General features: G+C 18.7%; 2 protein-coding genes across 2 annotated transcripts; both read left to right on the top strand.

Moving 5' to 3' along the window:
- Positions 1-4,150: 4,150 nt before the first annotated feature.
- MKS88_000187 (fam-l protein) lies at positions 4,151-5,173 on the top strand (the record flags this gene model as incomplete). The annotated part of the gene is made up of 3 exons (XM_067219259.1): positions 4,151-4,237; positions 4,346-4,593; positions 4,693-5,173. The coding sequence occupies 3 exons, from the start codon at positions 4,151-4,153 to the stop codon at positions 5,171-5,173; spliced, it is 816 nt and encodes a 271-aa protein (XP_067070402.1).
- A 10,356-nt stretch (positions 5,174-15,529) lies between these two features.
- MKS88_000186 (uncharacterized protein) lies at positions 15,530-16,548 on the top strand (the record flags this gene model as incomplete). The annotated part of the gene is made up of 2 exons (XM_067219258.1): positions 15,530-15,616; positions 15,748-16,548. 2 exons carry the CDS (start codon positions 15,530-15,532, stop codon positions 16,546-16,548), a joined length of 888 nt encoding a protein of 295 aa, XP_067070401.1.
- Between the last annotated feature and the right edge of the window lie 2,482 nt (positions 16,549-19,030).

The following is a 19,030-nucleotide window of genomic DNA, read 5'->3' as shown; positions in this document are numbered from 1 at the left end:
TAACATACATATATATTGTTGTAAAGGAGTATTTAATATGACATAATAAGCATAATATATTTAGTTATATACTTAGTAAACATAATGTAATTTCTAAAATTTAATAGTTTTATCATTGTATGTCTGGGCTATTTGATGCTCAACAGTAAATATATACTTTCTTTTTATTTTGTATATTATAGTGTTTTAATATTTTGTAATGTGGTATTTAAATTATTGTTCAAACTTAAATATATTTCTCCCATATATATATATATGTATTCAAATTGACTTCTATGAAATATGTAGGTTTATGCGTTAAAATTTATATATAAAAGAACAATTGATATAATTTTTAAAATCTGTGATAATTTATATTTGTAGAAAAGAGTTTTTCTCTTTATTTTATATGATGATCTAGTTTAATATTATTGTGAGTACAGGTTTTTATGAAAATGTATTATTTATTTAAAATTTAAAATATATGTATGGTTTTTTTTATTCTTTTAAATGAGTTGAATATATATTTGTATATTGATATATACATATATTTTCTAATAAAAAAAAAATTAGTACTTATTTATAAAATAGTTTTTATGAGAAATAAGAAGTAGAATATACTTATCGTAAAAATCTTTTGAAGAACATTCAAGCTTATTTTTTATTGTAATAATGTTAAATTACAAATTTATAATAAATAAATATTTCTTTTAATTTATGGATTATTTATAACTGCTTAATAAATTACCAACTATAAATAGTTATATGAAAAGTTAAATCATTTATCATTTTATTATCGTGCTTAATCTTACAATTAATTGAGTTTTGTGCAAATTCCTTAGATATATATCATAATGAAAGTTTCTATATGAAAAAGATTTATATTTTATTCATTATTTTAAATAATAATAAGATTAAAATAAAGAATTATATTAATTCAGACATTCATAGTTTTTTGTTTAATTTTTTTTATTATTTTAAATATTATATATTTATCCTTCTCATAACATCTCCTTCATGTGATTTAAATTCGTTTTATTTAAGTTATTGCTAAAAATTTTAAATTATCCATTATTATCATTTAATATATCTATGAAATATTTTTATAAACAATAAATCAAAAAATATTCAATAAATAAAATTACACAAGTATTTTTTTTGTTTTATGAGATAATGATTTTGTTTTTAACAAAAGAGGATATTAAATTGAACATGAACTTTTTTAACTTAAATTAATATGCATTTTTATACCTGTTTCATTTTTTGTTAATAGTAATAGCTTGTTATGTTATATTCTACTCTCTCAATATATTTATTTTTAAAGTATTTCTCATTTAATTTTATAATCTCAAACATGTTATCGCCTGTTCAGAAAAAATCGTATAATCTATATAGCCAATTTATGTATAAAGAAAGGGAATAATATAATAAAAAAATGCATACAAGAAAGACATTATATAATATTCTTGTAAAATAATAAAAATAAAATTAAAAAAAGTTTTTATATAAATTCCATTTCATAAAAACTTGGTGAAAATTTAAGATTATTAAATCAATAGAGTTATGTTGTTATAATGTGAAGAGTCAGCATAATAATAATGATTTTCTTGCTATTATTTATCTTTATAATTCATGCAATAAAAATATACATTTAATTACAAAATAAAAATGCTACAGTTATTATGATGCAATAATTGAATTATACTGTAATATATAATAGCATGCAATAGAAAGTGATATAAGAAAACTTAGTGATAAAAAAAAATTATTAAAAAATATATATATGTATACATTTAATTTCTTATATTTTATATATTTTTTTATCGAATGAAATATTAATTCTATTTGGGTAAATTTCTAACATGTAGAAAAAAAAGGAATGTAAAAAAGAAAAGTAGTTGCCATATTTTATAAAATACATTTTATGTATTAGAAAAATAAATTATGAAGTCATATGTTCCAATTCCATACATATTTTGAATACGTTGTACTATTACATATAAATTTATCAACATTAATCCATAGATATCTACAATGTTAAAAAATTTTTAATATTTCAATAAACACCTTTTTTCTATTTTAACTTTACTAATTTAAAAAAAAATTTCAGAATATTTTCCTTTTAAAATATGTGATCCAATATTTTTTTATTGTATATTAATAATAATATATGAACATGCCCTTTGGAAACAACTGTAGAGTGAAATTAATGGAGAAATATTCCTATAGGTAGAATAGATTAACATAAAAAAAAAAAAAATAGCTCTTTATTATAAGATGTAAAAACTATTTTGTACATTATAACTATATATTAAAAATAAAAATATAATAATAAAATATTTTTGTACAATCCAAAAATATTTATTTATAAGTTGTTTTTACTTTTCTTTAATTTTATTTGTTATTTATTTAATTATAATTAAATATTTATAATATAAATGAAGTAAGAAATGTGACAGCAAGCTTCTACATTAGCATAAGTAATCTAGGGGAATATTAATAGAATGAATGGAATAAGTATATATTTAAAAATAAAAGTCACCATAGTGTGTTATTCATAAAAAAGAAGCTTAATAAGGTACGTGAACATATATGATTATCAAATAATTTTTTCTTGGAAATATTTTGGTAATTATATATTAAAAAAAATAGTACTAAAAATATATATATTTAAAAATTAATTGTTTTATTTTTCACGTATACGTAGCCTTTAGTTTTTTTTTTTATATTTTTCTAATTAATTTATATAAAATATCATTTTTAAAAATAATTACTTTTTTTTTGGAGTAGTTTTTTATTTCTTATTTTTCTGTTTATCAACTTATTTTTCTGAAATACTGAAACACATATTAGTTTTAATATTTTATTAAATAAAGTGCAAATATCATTAAAAATTAAGTTAATATATTATAAGAAATAAAAAATATCGTTATATATTAGGTATTAGGTTTCAGATTATTCGTATGAAATAGTTAATGTCCAATAGTATTATTTTGATTTACTGAATATATGTATTTTGCATATTATAGATACCCAAAATTACAATTCTAAGAGAGTAGATGAATAGTTACATAAATTTACTATATTAATATACTACTTTAGTAATTGCTAGTTCATTTGCATTCTTTATAAATTACATAGATATTTATAATATAATAAATGAATAAGAAAAAATATAAATTTTTTTATTAAAGAAACAATGAACGAAAGTAAGTTAGTGAAACAAGACTATTATGATAAAAATGCATTTAATGGAAGAATCACTATTTTTTTTCTTGTTTTACTATCTGTAATATGAATATTTTTTCAGAATATATATATTTAATTAATAAAAAAAATAAAGAAAAAATTAATTAGAAGAATTAAAAAATATTTCATTTACAAATTGTGGTATAAAATAAACTTAATTAAAAATCATAATTTTTAAAAATCAGTATATAAAAATATATAATTTAATTAGCATTAAAATATGTATTTTTTTCATAGTTTTGGTTGTAAATTATAAATTTGATATTTTAATTGAGATGTAGTCCTTTAAAGAATGAAAGTTTTATAGAATATTTTTTCTTCGTATAACATTACTATTCTTATATTATTAAAACCATTAATAATATTGAACAACAATAAACCATTTTTCCAAAATATAATGTAAATATAATTATAATTATTAATAGAAAAGTAACAACATAATTAGATAATATCATGTCAATACATACGAAAATATTTCATCTATATTCTATACATTTTATATTCTATATATTCTATATACTAGATAAATTAATTATTTAAAAATATTAAGAAAACTTATATTTTTTTTAATATATTTTTTTAAGGATTTGTAAAAAAACACTTTAATTAATCTCCTATATTATATAATTAGATTATACATTTTTAAAATTTTTGAATAAATTCAAATTTTTTTATTTTTATTAAATTTACTTATTTGAAAATATAAATAAGATACTAATTTTTTAATATATATTTTAAGTTCTCATTTTTTATATCTGATTTACAATAAATTGCAGTTATATATATTTTATGAGGTTTTTATGAAAATATATAAAATAAAAAATTATAAATATAAATGTAGTATCATTTGTGATTAGAAGTATAATATATTATTGAAAATTTATTCCTCATTATATATATTACAATTATAAAGATGTATATCATGGAACAAAACTTTAAGACTTTCTTATTTGTTAAAATTTATGTGTTTGTTCTTTTAATTTGGATATGTCTTCTTAACAATGACATGGTATGATAATATAATTTAAGGATATTTTTATTATTTATATTTATTGTGTTTAATTTTTATTTATATTATTATTTAGTCTAATAATAAATATTGAATTTGTTCTTTTAGATGATATTTAACAACCCCGTGGATGTGAATTGCATGTTTAATATAAAAATAGATAGAAGAAATTATCGATTACTAACAAAATATAAACATGATAAGAACTCAATTATTACGAGGTTAAACGAAGATATACCATATAATAAATTAAATAAAGAAAATGATATATCTAATAATGAAAAGTGGGAGACAGGAAAGAAGGAATTATCAAGTGGATGTTTTTCAAGGAATATGGGTGTCGATAAAAAAGCTATGTAAAATAAATCTTGTATATTCGAAACAATAAAATATTCCAATATGGAAAAAAAAATATTCAAAGAACTTGATTACCAGAATTTTCTTAAAAAAAACAGGACAATTACTGATAAAACGTACAAAAAAATAATCAGTAAAAAATATGGTTTACGACTAGCTATACCTGTATTATTGTTCTTGAGTTTATTTATTGTATTTATAGTAGATTTCTCATTAGGGTTTAATACTAATGTTGCATGGGAAGGAAGTTTTTTCGGACTGTGGTCTCATTTAAAAGAGTTGACTAATGATACGGATGGATGGTTATCAAAAGTATTAGAGTGGTTGAGAGATAATACATCAGGGTTGTGGCAGCACTATGGTACAACAAAGGATACATCTTCTACTCTATGTAAGTTGTGCAAAGAAGCAACAGGAACTAGTGTTAAGATCAGTAAACAATGCATATTAGGACAGTTATTTGGATATATATTCTATTTCGTACCGTTCATTATATTAGGCGTCACATTTATATCATGGATTATTTATTACCATAAAAAAGTTAAAAAATATCAAAAAATTAAATTAAGGAAAAGATAAAAATAATAATAAGAAATATATTTCATTCCATAAAGAAGTCTTTAATATGAATTAATGGCTGTAATACCTTTAGTTAAATTTTATTAATCTCCTCCATAACTACTTGTATTTTATAAATGTATATACAAATAAGTCGCATTTTTTATATACAGCTGTCTAACAAATGGTCTTATTTTTTTTATAAATTTAAATTTCTAATATTTTTCAATTTTCACCTTAAAATATTGCTTGAGATTGACTAATTTTTTTGAGTTCGTATCTATATATATGTATTCAAATAGATTGTCGCTAAAAATAAATATATATACTATATATGGGAATTAAAGTAAATATATAACAGCGCAATCAATATAATTAAGTGGAATCATCTTAATTTCTGTTTTATCTAAAAATTGTCGTTTTTCCTTTATTGTCTTGTTCTAATTTAAAACCATTATTTTTTCGTATTATTAAGAAAAATTATCATAACCTTTATATCAGCAATAAATTTATCTTGTTTTTTACATAATAAAAAAAAGTAAATATATGTAGTTTCTTTTATATATTTATATTTCTATAACCTCAGAGAGAGCTAATATTTATTCTGTAAAATAAGCGCATGGAAAGTATTTAACATAACATAATTGTTATAAATAGCTTTTTAGTATATATTTATTTTACTTCTTATGATATAGATTTGAAGTTATGAACATATGATTAAAATATATTTTTATTAAATTTTAAATATTTACAGTCGTGTAAAAACAAATATATTTTTTTATATTTCTACAACTTAACGAACAGTTATAAACATTAATTATTATATTATTGTACTTATTTGATGTGTTTATTCAATATTTGAATAAAGGTATTACACATATGTATATGCATATTATTAACAATTAATAGATAATCGTCATATATATTTTTATTTTTTATATAACTAAAAAATTTAATTGATGAATTATATATAGTCATATATTAATAAATGATATATATAAATTCTTTTTTATGTTTTTTCACAATATTATAATTTTTAAAAATTTGATTATATCGGTAAAAAGCAAAATTAACTGTAGATATAGACAAAATAAATAAATAATTTCGCTATTATATAATAAAGTGCACATATTTTTTATATGTATAATGTATTTTTTATATATGTAAATATATTAATGAGCTAATATTATATTAGCGATGTATAAAAATATGTGTACTTTACATTAACTATTAATAATTTCTTCAAATTGAAATTTATAATTTTTTAATTAAAATGAAGTTGAAAAGAAAATATTTTTATAGGTAGTTTGTAAATATATATCATATTTATGTCAGATAATTTATAATAAGATATACTGAAAAAGTTACTCTGTTTTCTTACAAGATGTTATTAAATAAGTTTAATAAATAAATCTCAATATAAAAATATGAAAATAATATTCTTTTATTAAATTTGATTTTTTATATGTTTAAATGTATATGATAATGTAATACTAATAAATTTCTTAATTATTATTCTTGAATAAACTATAAAAAGTATTCTTTAGTTAAAAAACATCTACATATATTATTACTTGTAAAAGTATACGTAGAAATTGGAGAAAATGGAAACAATAACAATAATAATTTTAATAGAATATACATATTTGTTTAAATGTTAATATCAAATATTTCTGTATTTTACTAAAATATTTCTTCTATGTACATAAAATACATACGTAAGTAAATTAATTATATTATGATAATGTTTTTTTTTTTTGAAGAAGGTGAAAAAAATTGTATTTTTATTTAATTAGATTACTAGGAAATAGAAAAGAAATTAGATGTAAAAATAGAAAAATAATAAATTTAATTAGGTAATATTATTAAATATCTTGATATATAAGAATACTAAAATAAATAAATTTTTAGATATAATTCTATGCGTATTAATAGACACATCATATTATTAGCTTTATATTAATTAGTATGTATCGCTGTGCACTTTAAATATTCAAAAAGTAATCATATTTTATTTTTTATTTATTTTAGAATTTATAGGCAATTATTTATATCATATTTTTGAAATAAACTTATATTAAAATTACCTCATCCTATATTTTTCAGTTGTATGTGAATATTTAATAATAATAATAACGCAAATTAATATCTATATATAGCTGCAATGTTCGATCAAATAGTAGTAAGAACACTCCTATAGTTAAACACAAAGAAAAACATTACAAAAATATTATTTTGTATAAGGTATATAAACAATTTTAATAAGAAAATCTACATAAACAAAAGAGAAATTATGATAATCAAATTTTTATACAATTAAAAAAACTCGCTTTCATGTATTTATTCTTATCATTTAATAATATTAGCTTTACATTTATTTGTGTTTTTATAGTATACATGAAGACAAATATGTGTAAACACAATTATTCTTTACTAGTAGCTATCAACGAAAAAGTAAATTAAATATTTTGAGTAGGCATAACATTAAAACCGTAAAAAAGTTAAATTATTAACCCAAAAAAAAAAAAAAAATTTTTTTTTGAATTTTTTGCATATTTTTAATTTTTGTGTAACATCATTTTTAATTGTTTTTAATTATTTACATGTATATATGTGTAAAAATCATGCATTACATGTGTACATATATTTTCTAAAATTTTTTTAGTTCTCCTATGTATATCTCCTATTTATCTAACTTTTCTAATTCTCCATTTTACCTCATTTTTCTTCTTTACTTTTTTATAATTAGTTTTTGTAAAATTAAAATGAAAAAAAAGGAACTTATTAAACTTTAAAGGTATTAGTGTACATGTTTTTAGAAATAACAAAAAGCAAAATTTGAATTTGACAGTTGCGAACAAGACACTGAATTCAGCACACAACACTAAAACGATATAATTATTGTTGTGATATGCTTAATTAAATGTGCAAAAATTATTTTATTTTTTCTGCTTAGATTATCAATTTTCATTGTGTACATGAGCTTTAAAGTAGTATATATGCAGAAACTTTAATAAATATGAAATAAGAGAACTGCGGGCATTAAGAATAAGTATATGTAAAAATTCTCAGTATTATGTTCTCGAATAAAGCTATTTCTTTTGTTAGGTTACTTGTATCTTCTTGAAGACGACCTATTCTCGTAGAAAGAATGATATGCTGAAAAAGGAGAGAATGGAGAAGATAAGCATTATCTTATAAGGCTATGAAAATGTGATTCCAGGAAAATAAAAAGACGTAAATTAATATAATATGTGATTCATATTGATACAAAAGATTATCTACAATTAGAAATTTTAACATAAATTTTTTTTTCAACTTTTTTTATATTCAGATTGCAATTACGAAGATGTTTTTCTATAAAGGAAGATGAATATTCATATAAATGTTTTAATGAAAAGTGATTGAAATATATGGTTATGTATCTGTTTACAACATTTTTTTAATTTATTTTTTCTTTCCTGTGCATGCATGAAAAATCGAAAAAACAAGCCTCTAATTATATAATTTCTTGGAAATTAGAGATACAAGAGTTGAATACAATTGTTTTCAAAGAATTTATATGTGTGAACAATGCTAATATACTGTGTACATACATGTGTGCATACATACGTGTATATGTACATGTTCATATGAAATGTATGTATGTAAATGCGTATAGGCTCGTGTGTATGTGTACATGTGTATACTTACATAATGTAATGCATCCATTTACATATTTCAGTACATATACCTTCATATATTCCAAAAAACGAATATTTATTTTTTAACTTGAAAAATTACATTGAGTTATTTATGTATATTTTTAACAGAATTTGTACAAGCATGTTTTACTGCATAAACAGGGGATACATAAAAATAATAATAATTAATGAAACAAATAAGATACATTTTTTACAGCTTGATTTATCTATTTCACCTTATGAAACCATTACATAAATTTCATATTATGACTGAGGTTCAATATATGTAAATTATTTTTATATTATTGTACCAAATATATGTGACACGAATGAAGGAACGCATATGAAGAATACTTTTATAAAGACACTAAAGCTCATCTAATCCATTTAAATCAAACTAAATAGAATAAGAAATTTATCATAAGAGTACAGTTTTATGTCAATAATTGAAAAAATTTGAGGGCAAAATTGAGTTCATACCTATTGACGTTAATAGGATAGCATTATTAATGTTTAGATACTTATCTATGCATACTATACACACGCATATATATATGTTTTCTGTATCATATTTCTTTATATTCGTTAGATCATTTATATTGGAAAGTCACAAAGGAGAAAACATGTGAATATATATATATATGTATACAAATTTTTGCGTATTGGAAATTTATTTACATGGTATTACTGGAATTACAAACTTATGTTCATCCGATATAGATTCGAACAATTTAGAATAAGTTCATGTATATAAAAGATAATGGAACATATAATAAAATTCAGATAAATGACAAAGGAAAATAACAATAATGCATGAAGTTCGTTGAAACAGTTACTACTCTTATGGATGTTAATAAATATATGGGATAAAAATAAATATATAAGTAACCTGAATAGTGAGCTGTTCAAAGAAATTAGTTAGATAAGAAATTTGTTTAACAGAAGTCCATTTTATATTACGTAAAAATTGATAATGTACTTTTGATTACCTCTATTAATGATCATTATTTGGAGTTTAACTAATACATTCATCACATAAATGGAGAAAGAAAAACAAAAGGATATAAAAAATACAAAAACATAAGGAGAAAAAATATAAGCGAAAAACAAAAAGTTATTAATTCGTGACAGAATAAAAGAAAATGTTTTATATAAGTAAATGAGCGTACATACGCATGAACTGTTCTTATATGCTGATGCATATGTTCATAATTTCCACGATAGATAAGATAGTATCTAAATAATTATACACGTGTAACAATAAATAATATGCGCAAGTAAATTACATTTGCAAGTTTTCTTGTGATAAATTAATTCATTTGAAACATAGAAAAAGAAAAACATTATACTTCAATTTTTTTTTTTTTTTTAAATAATTAGATTAGATATAACGATGTAAACTTATATGCAATATAAAAGTGTTAAAAATGTTAAGAAAAAATAAATACCAGCAAGACTGCAGAGTAAAATGAAAGACATGAAATTAAATTTTATAAAGATACAAAATTTAGCTATAAATTTAACATGAATACGTTTGTGTGGATATACTTCAATAGATATAATTGTAGTAATAGTATTGTAAAGGATTTAGTAGTTGTTTAATAAAGATGACCATAAAAATATTACTTAATGAAACACTATGAAAATAATAATTTTATTGAACATATGTGTAGCGTGCACTAATTAATTTTTAAAAAATATATTAAAATAAAAAACGTCATGGACCTTATTATTATAACATTAAGGATGTTTCAAATTAAAAGAAACCTAATCAATTATAGAAAAAGTTATATTTATGTGAAATGATTATTGAAATTTACGTTATATCTACAATAATTTAAAAAATATTAGGGGTTTAATGTGAATATATATGCATTAGTATATATATATTTAATAATTCTTATCTTGCATGTCATATGAATTTATTAAGAACTAAAATGTTTCAAAAAAAATGAAAATTACTATAGAATGTTTTTTCATTTTGCTTAATATGCATTATTAATTAATTTAGATTTGTGTTAATGTATTTAATAAATATGACATACATAAAATAATATAAGAAAAATTGAATACTCTAAAAATTATCAACTGTATTAGTTACATTAACATTTAGAAAATAATTATAAAAATGAAGCTTATAAATTTATGTAATTTTTATCATTATAGATTATTCATAGTAGATATAAATATTAATTAGGTTGTTCTCCTGTTCTTTTTTATATAAAGAAGAATTTATAATTTTTAGAAGAATTAAGTATATCCAAATGAAAGTATCATTTAAGTATCCAGAACAAAGAATATTTTAAATACGTTTATATATATATAATTATATAAATATATATACACATGAAAAAATAATATAAAAAAGTGATTATCTTATTTTTGTAGTAATCTGTAAGGTAATATGCATCATATAACACATTAAAATTTTAAAGGCTATATATATTTTTTTTAATTAATTATTTTTTAGATAAATATATTTCTTACATGTATAAGTATCAATTCTTTATTATAGAGTTAATATATTGTATTTTCATATTCATTTTTGTTCACTATGTTCAACAGAAAGTTGTAATATAAATATTTCTAATTTTTTTTTTTGGTATATTAATAATATATTTAATCATTTGATTAAGTTGTATAAAAGCTGTAAATTAAAACATGATTTTGGTATTATTTACTTATAAATCAATAACAAATATACACATTTATATCCTAAATAGAAACGTTAATAAGAAAAATAATGCATTAATGAATTTTCTAATTTTTTTTGCATGTTACGTTATATATAATCATACTGTATTTCCTAAAGATATTATGTTTTTGCTGTAATTTTATTTTTAATTGAATAATTATTAAAAGTATTTTTACTATTTCATATACTTTTAAATTTTTTTCCTTTTTTTAATATCTTAATTTTTTTAAAACTTTCAAATTTATATTATAAACAATCAAAAGAAAAAAATATATAGGATATAAATTACTCAATACTTAAATTAAAATATATTTTTTTTATTCATATTACACATAATGAATTATATTAACTTATATGAAGTATTGCATACTTAAAAATGTAATGGAAATATATAAAAGAGTTAAATTCGATAGTACATTTTAAAATATAAATATTTTGTACATAAAATAATTCATGGAATGTAATTTTCAAATTATTCTTAAATAGAAGTTATACATGTTATAGGTATGCGGCATATGTAACATTATATTTTGTGTTATAAAAAAAAATGTCTTTTTTAGTTTTTCTTTTTTTTTTTCATCATGTGAATAATATAATATGCTATACAATTATTTGTGTTTTTCTATTATAAAATAGTATTTAAAAGTTTAGCATGTACAAATAACTAAGCTTATTATTAGGAAACTGATAAAAAAATCAATAACTATATTAGTCATATATGTTTATATACCTGTTCTCATCACATATATATTGTTTTTATTCTGATTATCAAATAAAATTTTTATAAAAAAGAAAAATGTATTTTGTTTTATTATTTTTCTTAAAAGCATCCATAAATAAAATTTAGAATTGTTCTGTTATATACTACTATATATATATATATATATATTGAGGTTTTGTTGAAAAAATTTGTATTAAAATAAATTCTTTTGTTTTTGCGTTTTTGATAAATAAGTTTATTAAAATTTTTTACAAAATTCTTATTAAAAGTATCTTTTATTTTTTATAATTTATATTTTTGTTTCATTTATACTAATTAATACTTTTTTGAAGAAAAAAATAGCACTGCAAATAATAATACCCTTATGTTACTACCTTGTGAATAAACAATAACTTTTTTAGTTACTTTTATATATATTATAAAATTCATTAATTCTAGTACAAATGAAAAAATTAATTCTTTTATTTTAGTTAAAGCATTTATATTTGTCCTTTTATGTAGATATGCGCTTAATTCACTGATACGTTGAAATAAAATAGTAGAAAATTTGCCTTATATTTTTCTCTGCTTCATGCTATATAAATATGTGAATGTACTTATTTGGAAATTTCTTATAAGTATACTTAATATATATTTAAATAATAAAAACAGTTTTTTTTCATTGTAGTGGATCTTTAATGAATGTATAGTTAATTAACATTGTGCGCGTGGAATATTAGATGCAAGATCAGTTATACTGTTGTCCGAAATAATAAGGAAACATATAATATAGTATTAATGATATATTATTTGAAAATGGACATGATCTTTAAGACAATGATGTTTATAATGTTTAATATACTATGAAAAAATTTTAGTCTAAAGATAAATATAATTCAAGAACTGCAATCAAAAATTGGTTAAGAAATGGGCATATGCGTTATGTAAGCCATTTTATGTGATAGATATATTTATTTTTAAAAAACGGTTATATATTGATTTTAGTCCTATATATATATAAAGAAATTTAACGATGATACAAAGAAAAAGAGTTTTAAATGTTCATAATATATGACTAACCGTGTTACATTTTCTCGGCAAAATATATTATAGTATGTTTATTGCATTTTTGTTTCAAATTCTATTATGTTATTTAATTTTATTTATTATAGTCAGATGTACTAAATCTATTATTTTATACTGAGAAGAGAAGTACATCTGTATTATACACAGTTACTTAATTATATATTTTAATGTTAGTTTATATAATGGTGAACTTCTTAAAATTTGCAGTTGATGTGTGTTGAAATGAAGTAGAAAGCTATTTATAATTAATACGTTATTTTCAGAAATAGAGTTTTTAATGTATCTTATGGAGTTTTTATATGTACATAATTCAATTATTTAATTAAAAAAAATGAATTGTATTCTTATAAATTTTTTCTTACGAACCTAGATAATATACAAATGTGTATTAATAGATAAAAGTGAAAAAATATATATTAAATATTTTTAACAGTTTGATCACTTCTATATTTGTTCTTGTATTATAATTTATTGTTTTGAAATAGTTTTTTATCTTGAATTAACATATATATATAATTTTTTTTTTTCATTCGTATATTTGTGATATTTAGAGTTATAAATACTCACTATATAAATGTGTGCTTAATATTCAGAAATTACAAGTACAAATATTTCTTGTACATTTATATTATAATTATTATGTGATGTTTTAATTTAATATATTAAGTTAGAATTATTATAGATTTACTAGTCTAATGAAATAACTTATACTATTAACAATTATTTCTTTTTTCATGGTTTTACAAGATCATTCGAATTATTTTTTTAAAAAATTTATCACATATTGCTTTTAATATTTAAGTTTTCCTGAATTTATGAAAACAAAACCATTTTTTTTCTTTAGTAGTGATATGTATTATTTATTTTAAAGTAAAAATAACAAATTATTTTTTTAAAATTATTATTATGGTACATGGTTGTTTAATAAGATATTTGAAGTAAGATTATTCGATAGATTTTTATAAATAATTTTTGTGTTTTATGAAATTATGAAAAAATGGTAATGAGTTTTTCCTTTAAAGGATAAATTATTAATAGAGCATTATAAATTTCATAATTCCTAATATATTACATTAACAATAGAGATTAAACAACATTTCATATTTTACTTTCTTTCTAAAATAAATGTTATAGTTCAAAATTTTTTATCAGAATTAATTAGATTTGGATGATAAAGTACATAGATAACAAATATTTATATAAAATTTTTTTCTCTACCAAGTTAATTAAGTATAATTTTTTATTAAGTTAATTTTTATGTTAATACGCTTAATATAACAGTTACTACATACTTTATATATTTTTAATTTTTTTATTATAATTTTTGTAAATATATATATCAACATAAAAGAAAAAAAAATATAAAAATGATTACATAATTTTTCAATCTTTTCATGTAGGTATCATAGCATAATTTTTATCTAATTAAGTAATATAACATTCAAAATCTGTACTATAAATATAAAAAGTCAATCCTTATTTACCTTAGAAATATATGTATTTTTATTAGATTACGAAACATGTTATATATTAGATACTCATAATATATTTTATATCATAAAAAGATGAATATATATATGTAGGAAATAATATGTATAATATAAATGAAGTAAAATAAAAAAATGTAATATTATAGTTTTATTTATTGTTATTTTAATTACACTGTTAAAATAATATCTTTTTTGAAATAAATGGATTTTATAAAATATAATTAATATAAAATTATAATTATTAATAAGATAACATCATTGAAAATTGTAGTATTTCTCTTTAAATGGAAATCAATGTATTATCTATATTCTCTACATTCCATATTCTACATATACTCAACATTTCCACATGTAAAGAAATCATTTATATATTTTTCTATATTATTATGAAAATAATTAATAAAAAAATATATTTATTTATTATTATAAATTAAATAAATAATTCATTTATTTATAATATTTATTAATGAATTCATTATACAGTATTTTAATCAAAATTTTTTTATAAATAACATTAAGATAACAAATTTGTAGTTTAAAATTAAATTATTTTCGTGGTATCATTGTAAAAAGAAATAAAATTATAAATTTCTAATATTTTCTTGCAGAAAAAACAAATAGTACGAAATAAAATAAATAAAAATAGTGTGTTTTATCATTAAATGGATATTATACTATTGTTATATTTTTGCTTAGAATATTACACTTTTAAATATTTATACCATGGAACAAACAATTAAGATTTTGTTATTTATTAAAATTACTACTTTTATACTTTTATGTTGGATATGTCATTTTTACAGTAAAGTGGTATAATATTATTATTTAATGATATTTATATTATTCATATTTTTAGTGCTGATTTTTATTAATGCTATTTGTTCACTATTAGATATTATATTCTATTATATAACCAATATTTACATATTTTAATTTTTTAGGGTACTCTTATGAAATCTTTAGACGAAAAAAAAAATTATCGTAGAAATATACATGCAAGAACTTATCGTTTACTAGAAATATACGGAAAGGATAATAATTCAAGTTCTTTATATTTAAAGGAAGGTTTGCCAATTAATGGAATTCACAAAAAAATAGATACAACTTATAATGAGAAATATGATTCAGAAAAAAGGAAACAATCAAATGTATGTCCATCAAGATTTGCAGGAGGTCATCAACCAGGTGTGAAAAATAAATCTTGTGTATTTGAAACAAAAAAATATTCCCATTTAGAAAAAAAAATATTTAAGGAACTTGATTATACCGATTTTCTTAAAAATAACAAGACAATTAGTAATAAGATTTACAAAAAAATAATACATAAAAAGTACGGACTACGAATTGTGTTACCTGTATTAATATTCTTGTTTTTATTAATAATATTTATGATAGAAGTATCACTAGGATTTGCAGGAAAAGGTAGTTTATTGTATCAATTAGGTTTAACCAAGGATTATTTAGAATCTTTGACTAAAGTTCCTCCATGGTCAACCATTTTAGACGAGTTGAAAAAGTTAGAAGGATTTTGGAAGCACGGTATATTTGGATCAACGAATCCTATATGTATGTTGTGCGATAAAGCAAATGAAGTTACTAATACATGCATATTAGGACAGTTATTTCGTATTCTAATATATTTCGTTCCTTTCGTTATATTAAGTATCACTGTTATAACTGGAATTATTTATTACCACAAAAAAGTTAAAAAATATGAAAAAATTAAATTAAGAAAAAGATAAAATATATAATAAAAAATATTTTTCTTTCTGTAACGACATCTTTAATATGAACTAATTGCTGCAATACATGTAGTCATATACTTAATATACATATTAATAACAGCTTACAATTTTATAATTACGCGTGTCTATATTTAGCTTTTTTGATTCAGAAAACTAAATTTATATGTTCTTAGATTTTTTTTGAATACGAAAGTTTAATTATTTTCAATTTTTTATTTAATGTTTTGAGATTAATAGAGAATTATATCTTGATACATATAATTTTATATTTCATAGTTTTCCTATCAAAAATATATATTTTTTAGTAATATTTAGCTTATAATAGGACAGTACATATAATTACATGAATGAAATTTACTAAATTATATTTTAACTATAAAGAACAGAACCTTATATTTTTTTAATCTATATTTGTTCTATTATATTTATTTGTGGTTTTAATTAGAAAAATATTTTATTACCTTCAATTGCACATGAATTATTTGTTTTTCTATTACGTTTTTTGAATCGAATTTTGTGTATTATATTGAATATATAAATATATATATATTTGTTTTACTAAAAAACAAGCTTAATATTTATGTTATAAAATATATTTTGTGAGATATATATTGTAGAACAATTTTATTATAAAAGTCTTTTTATCGGAGTTTCAGTAATTTTTACATGATTTAAATGTAAATTTATAAGTACGTAATAAAATATATATTAAAAGTTGTTAATTTATAATTGTTTAATTACTTAGTTTTTATAAATATTAATAATTAAATGAAGAGACAAACACTTTTATCTTGTTACTATTCTTCTCATTTTTTGTGTTAACACAATTTTTTAAAATTAATTATATATTGAAAATTTATAAATAAATATGTTATACACTTTTTTTATTTACATCATTATGCAATAAATTAGTGAACTATATATAATAAAATTTTAATTGATAATATGTTAAATTTTTTGTAGTACGTAAGTCTTCCTATATTCATAATAATAAACCTCTATTTATGTGTTCCATATGTATAAATATCAAAATGTCCCTTTAGGATGATAGAAACAAATGTATTGTTTACTGTAATAATATAATTATGTATAGATAAATTTTTTATATTCATGTTATTTTTTATGTTTAACTATAAATATGGTAATAGTTAACATTTATTTTTAAGATGCATATGAACATAAATATTAAATGTTACTAATTAATCATTCATTTTATTATTAAAGTTTAATTTAATAAATATAATTAAATTAAAAAAAAAAAGTATTATTTTTTTATACATATTTGATAAATACATAGCAATGTTTGTTTTGCTTAGATAGGTTTTAATAAAATATATTTAAATATTTATTTCATTTTTTATTTTTTTATAATGTTTAATCAATTAATTATATTGCATAACTCTCTCCGAACAACAGTTTTGTATGTAATTTTAATTTATTAAATTTTATTTATTATAAGTTGAATTATAAACTATATTATGCTGTTGACATAAGTTTTATTTATGATATTTATGTGCACTTTAAAAACTTTTGCTTTTTAGTAGAAATATCTCATGCACATATGATTCGTTTAAAGCATGCTTAGCACCTAGAAAAATTTAGACTAGAATATAGGTATATTTGTTAATGGAGAAATGTGAAATATTTCTAATAAGTGTTATAATAAAAGATTTAATTATTTTTATTATTTATTTATTTTTTCTTTATTTTTAGTATTGTGTATTTCTATAATTTGTTAGAATATTCTATTACATATCAACAAAGCATATATAGTAGGTATGTGGGATGATTATATTGTGACAATAATTTATTTTTTATTTGGAACTATATTATATTAATATATATATATATCGTTAAGAATAAATTAAAAAAATTAAGTAGATGCGTATAAAAATGTTTCATACGAAAATAATGGTATAAATTAAACTTAATATAAATTATATTTTTCAAAAATTATATGAAATTAAAAAGGAACTTTCACTAGATTTTAAAATAGATGTCCCTCCTTATTTCTGGTAAAATTATATTTATATCATTTAAAAAATATATTACAATCTATAAAATATTATATATACTTAAGAATTAACTAAAGCTTCTTTTGTTATTAATATAACACAAAATATTAGTTCTTTGATATACAATTATAATTATTTTTTTATTATAATTATCATTATTTAAAAGTAATATTAATTTATTACAAAATATATTTTTTGTACATTTAGAATTATTAGTGAGAAAGTTTTCATATTATTTTTACTTACTATATTTATATATTGAACAATGAATTATCTATATTCTATACATTCTATATTCTATATAAATTCAGTATTTCGAAATTTTACTAAAATTTATATTTTTTTTTGAGAAATTAATAAAGAAATTATTTAATTGTTGTACTATATTAAATAATTAAATTACATATTTTGAATATTTATGAATAAATTCAAATTATTTTATTTTAACAGTTCATTTTTTATGA

This window comes from Plasmodium brasilianum (genome assembly GCF_023973825.1).
Source record: "Plasmodium brasilianum strain Bolivian I chromosome Unknown PB_00_05, whole genome shotgun sequence".
Classification (NCBI taxonomy): domain Eukaryota; phylum Apicomplexa; class Aconoidasida; order Haemosporida; family Plasmodiidae; genus Plasmodium; species Plasmodium brasilianum.
Note: the sequence above shows the minus strand (reverse complement) of the source record. Positions and strands in the feature narration are given on the sequence as shown.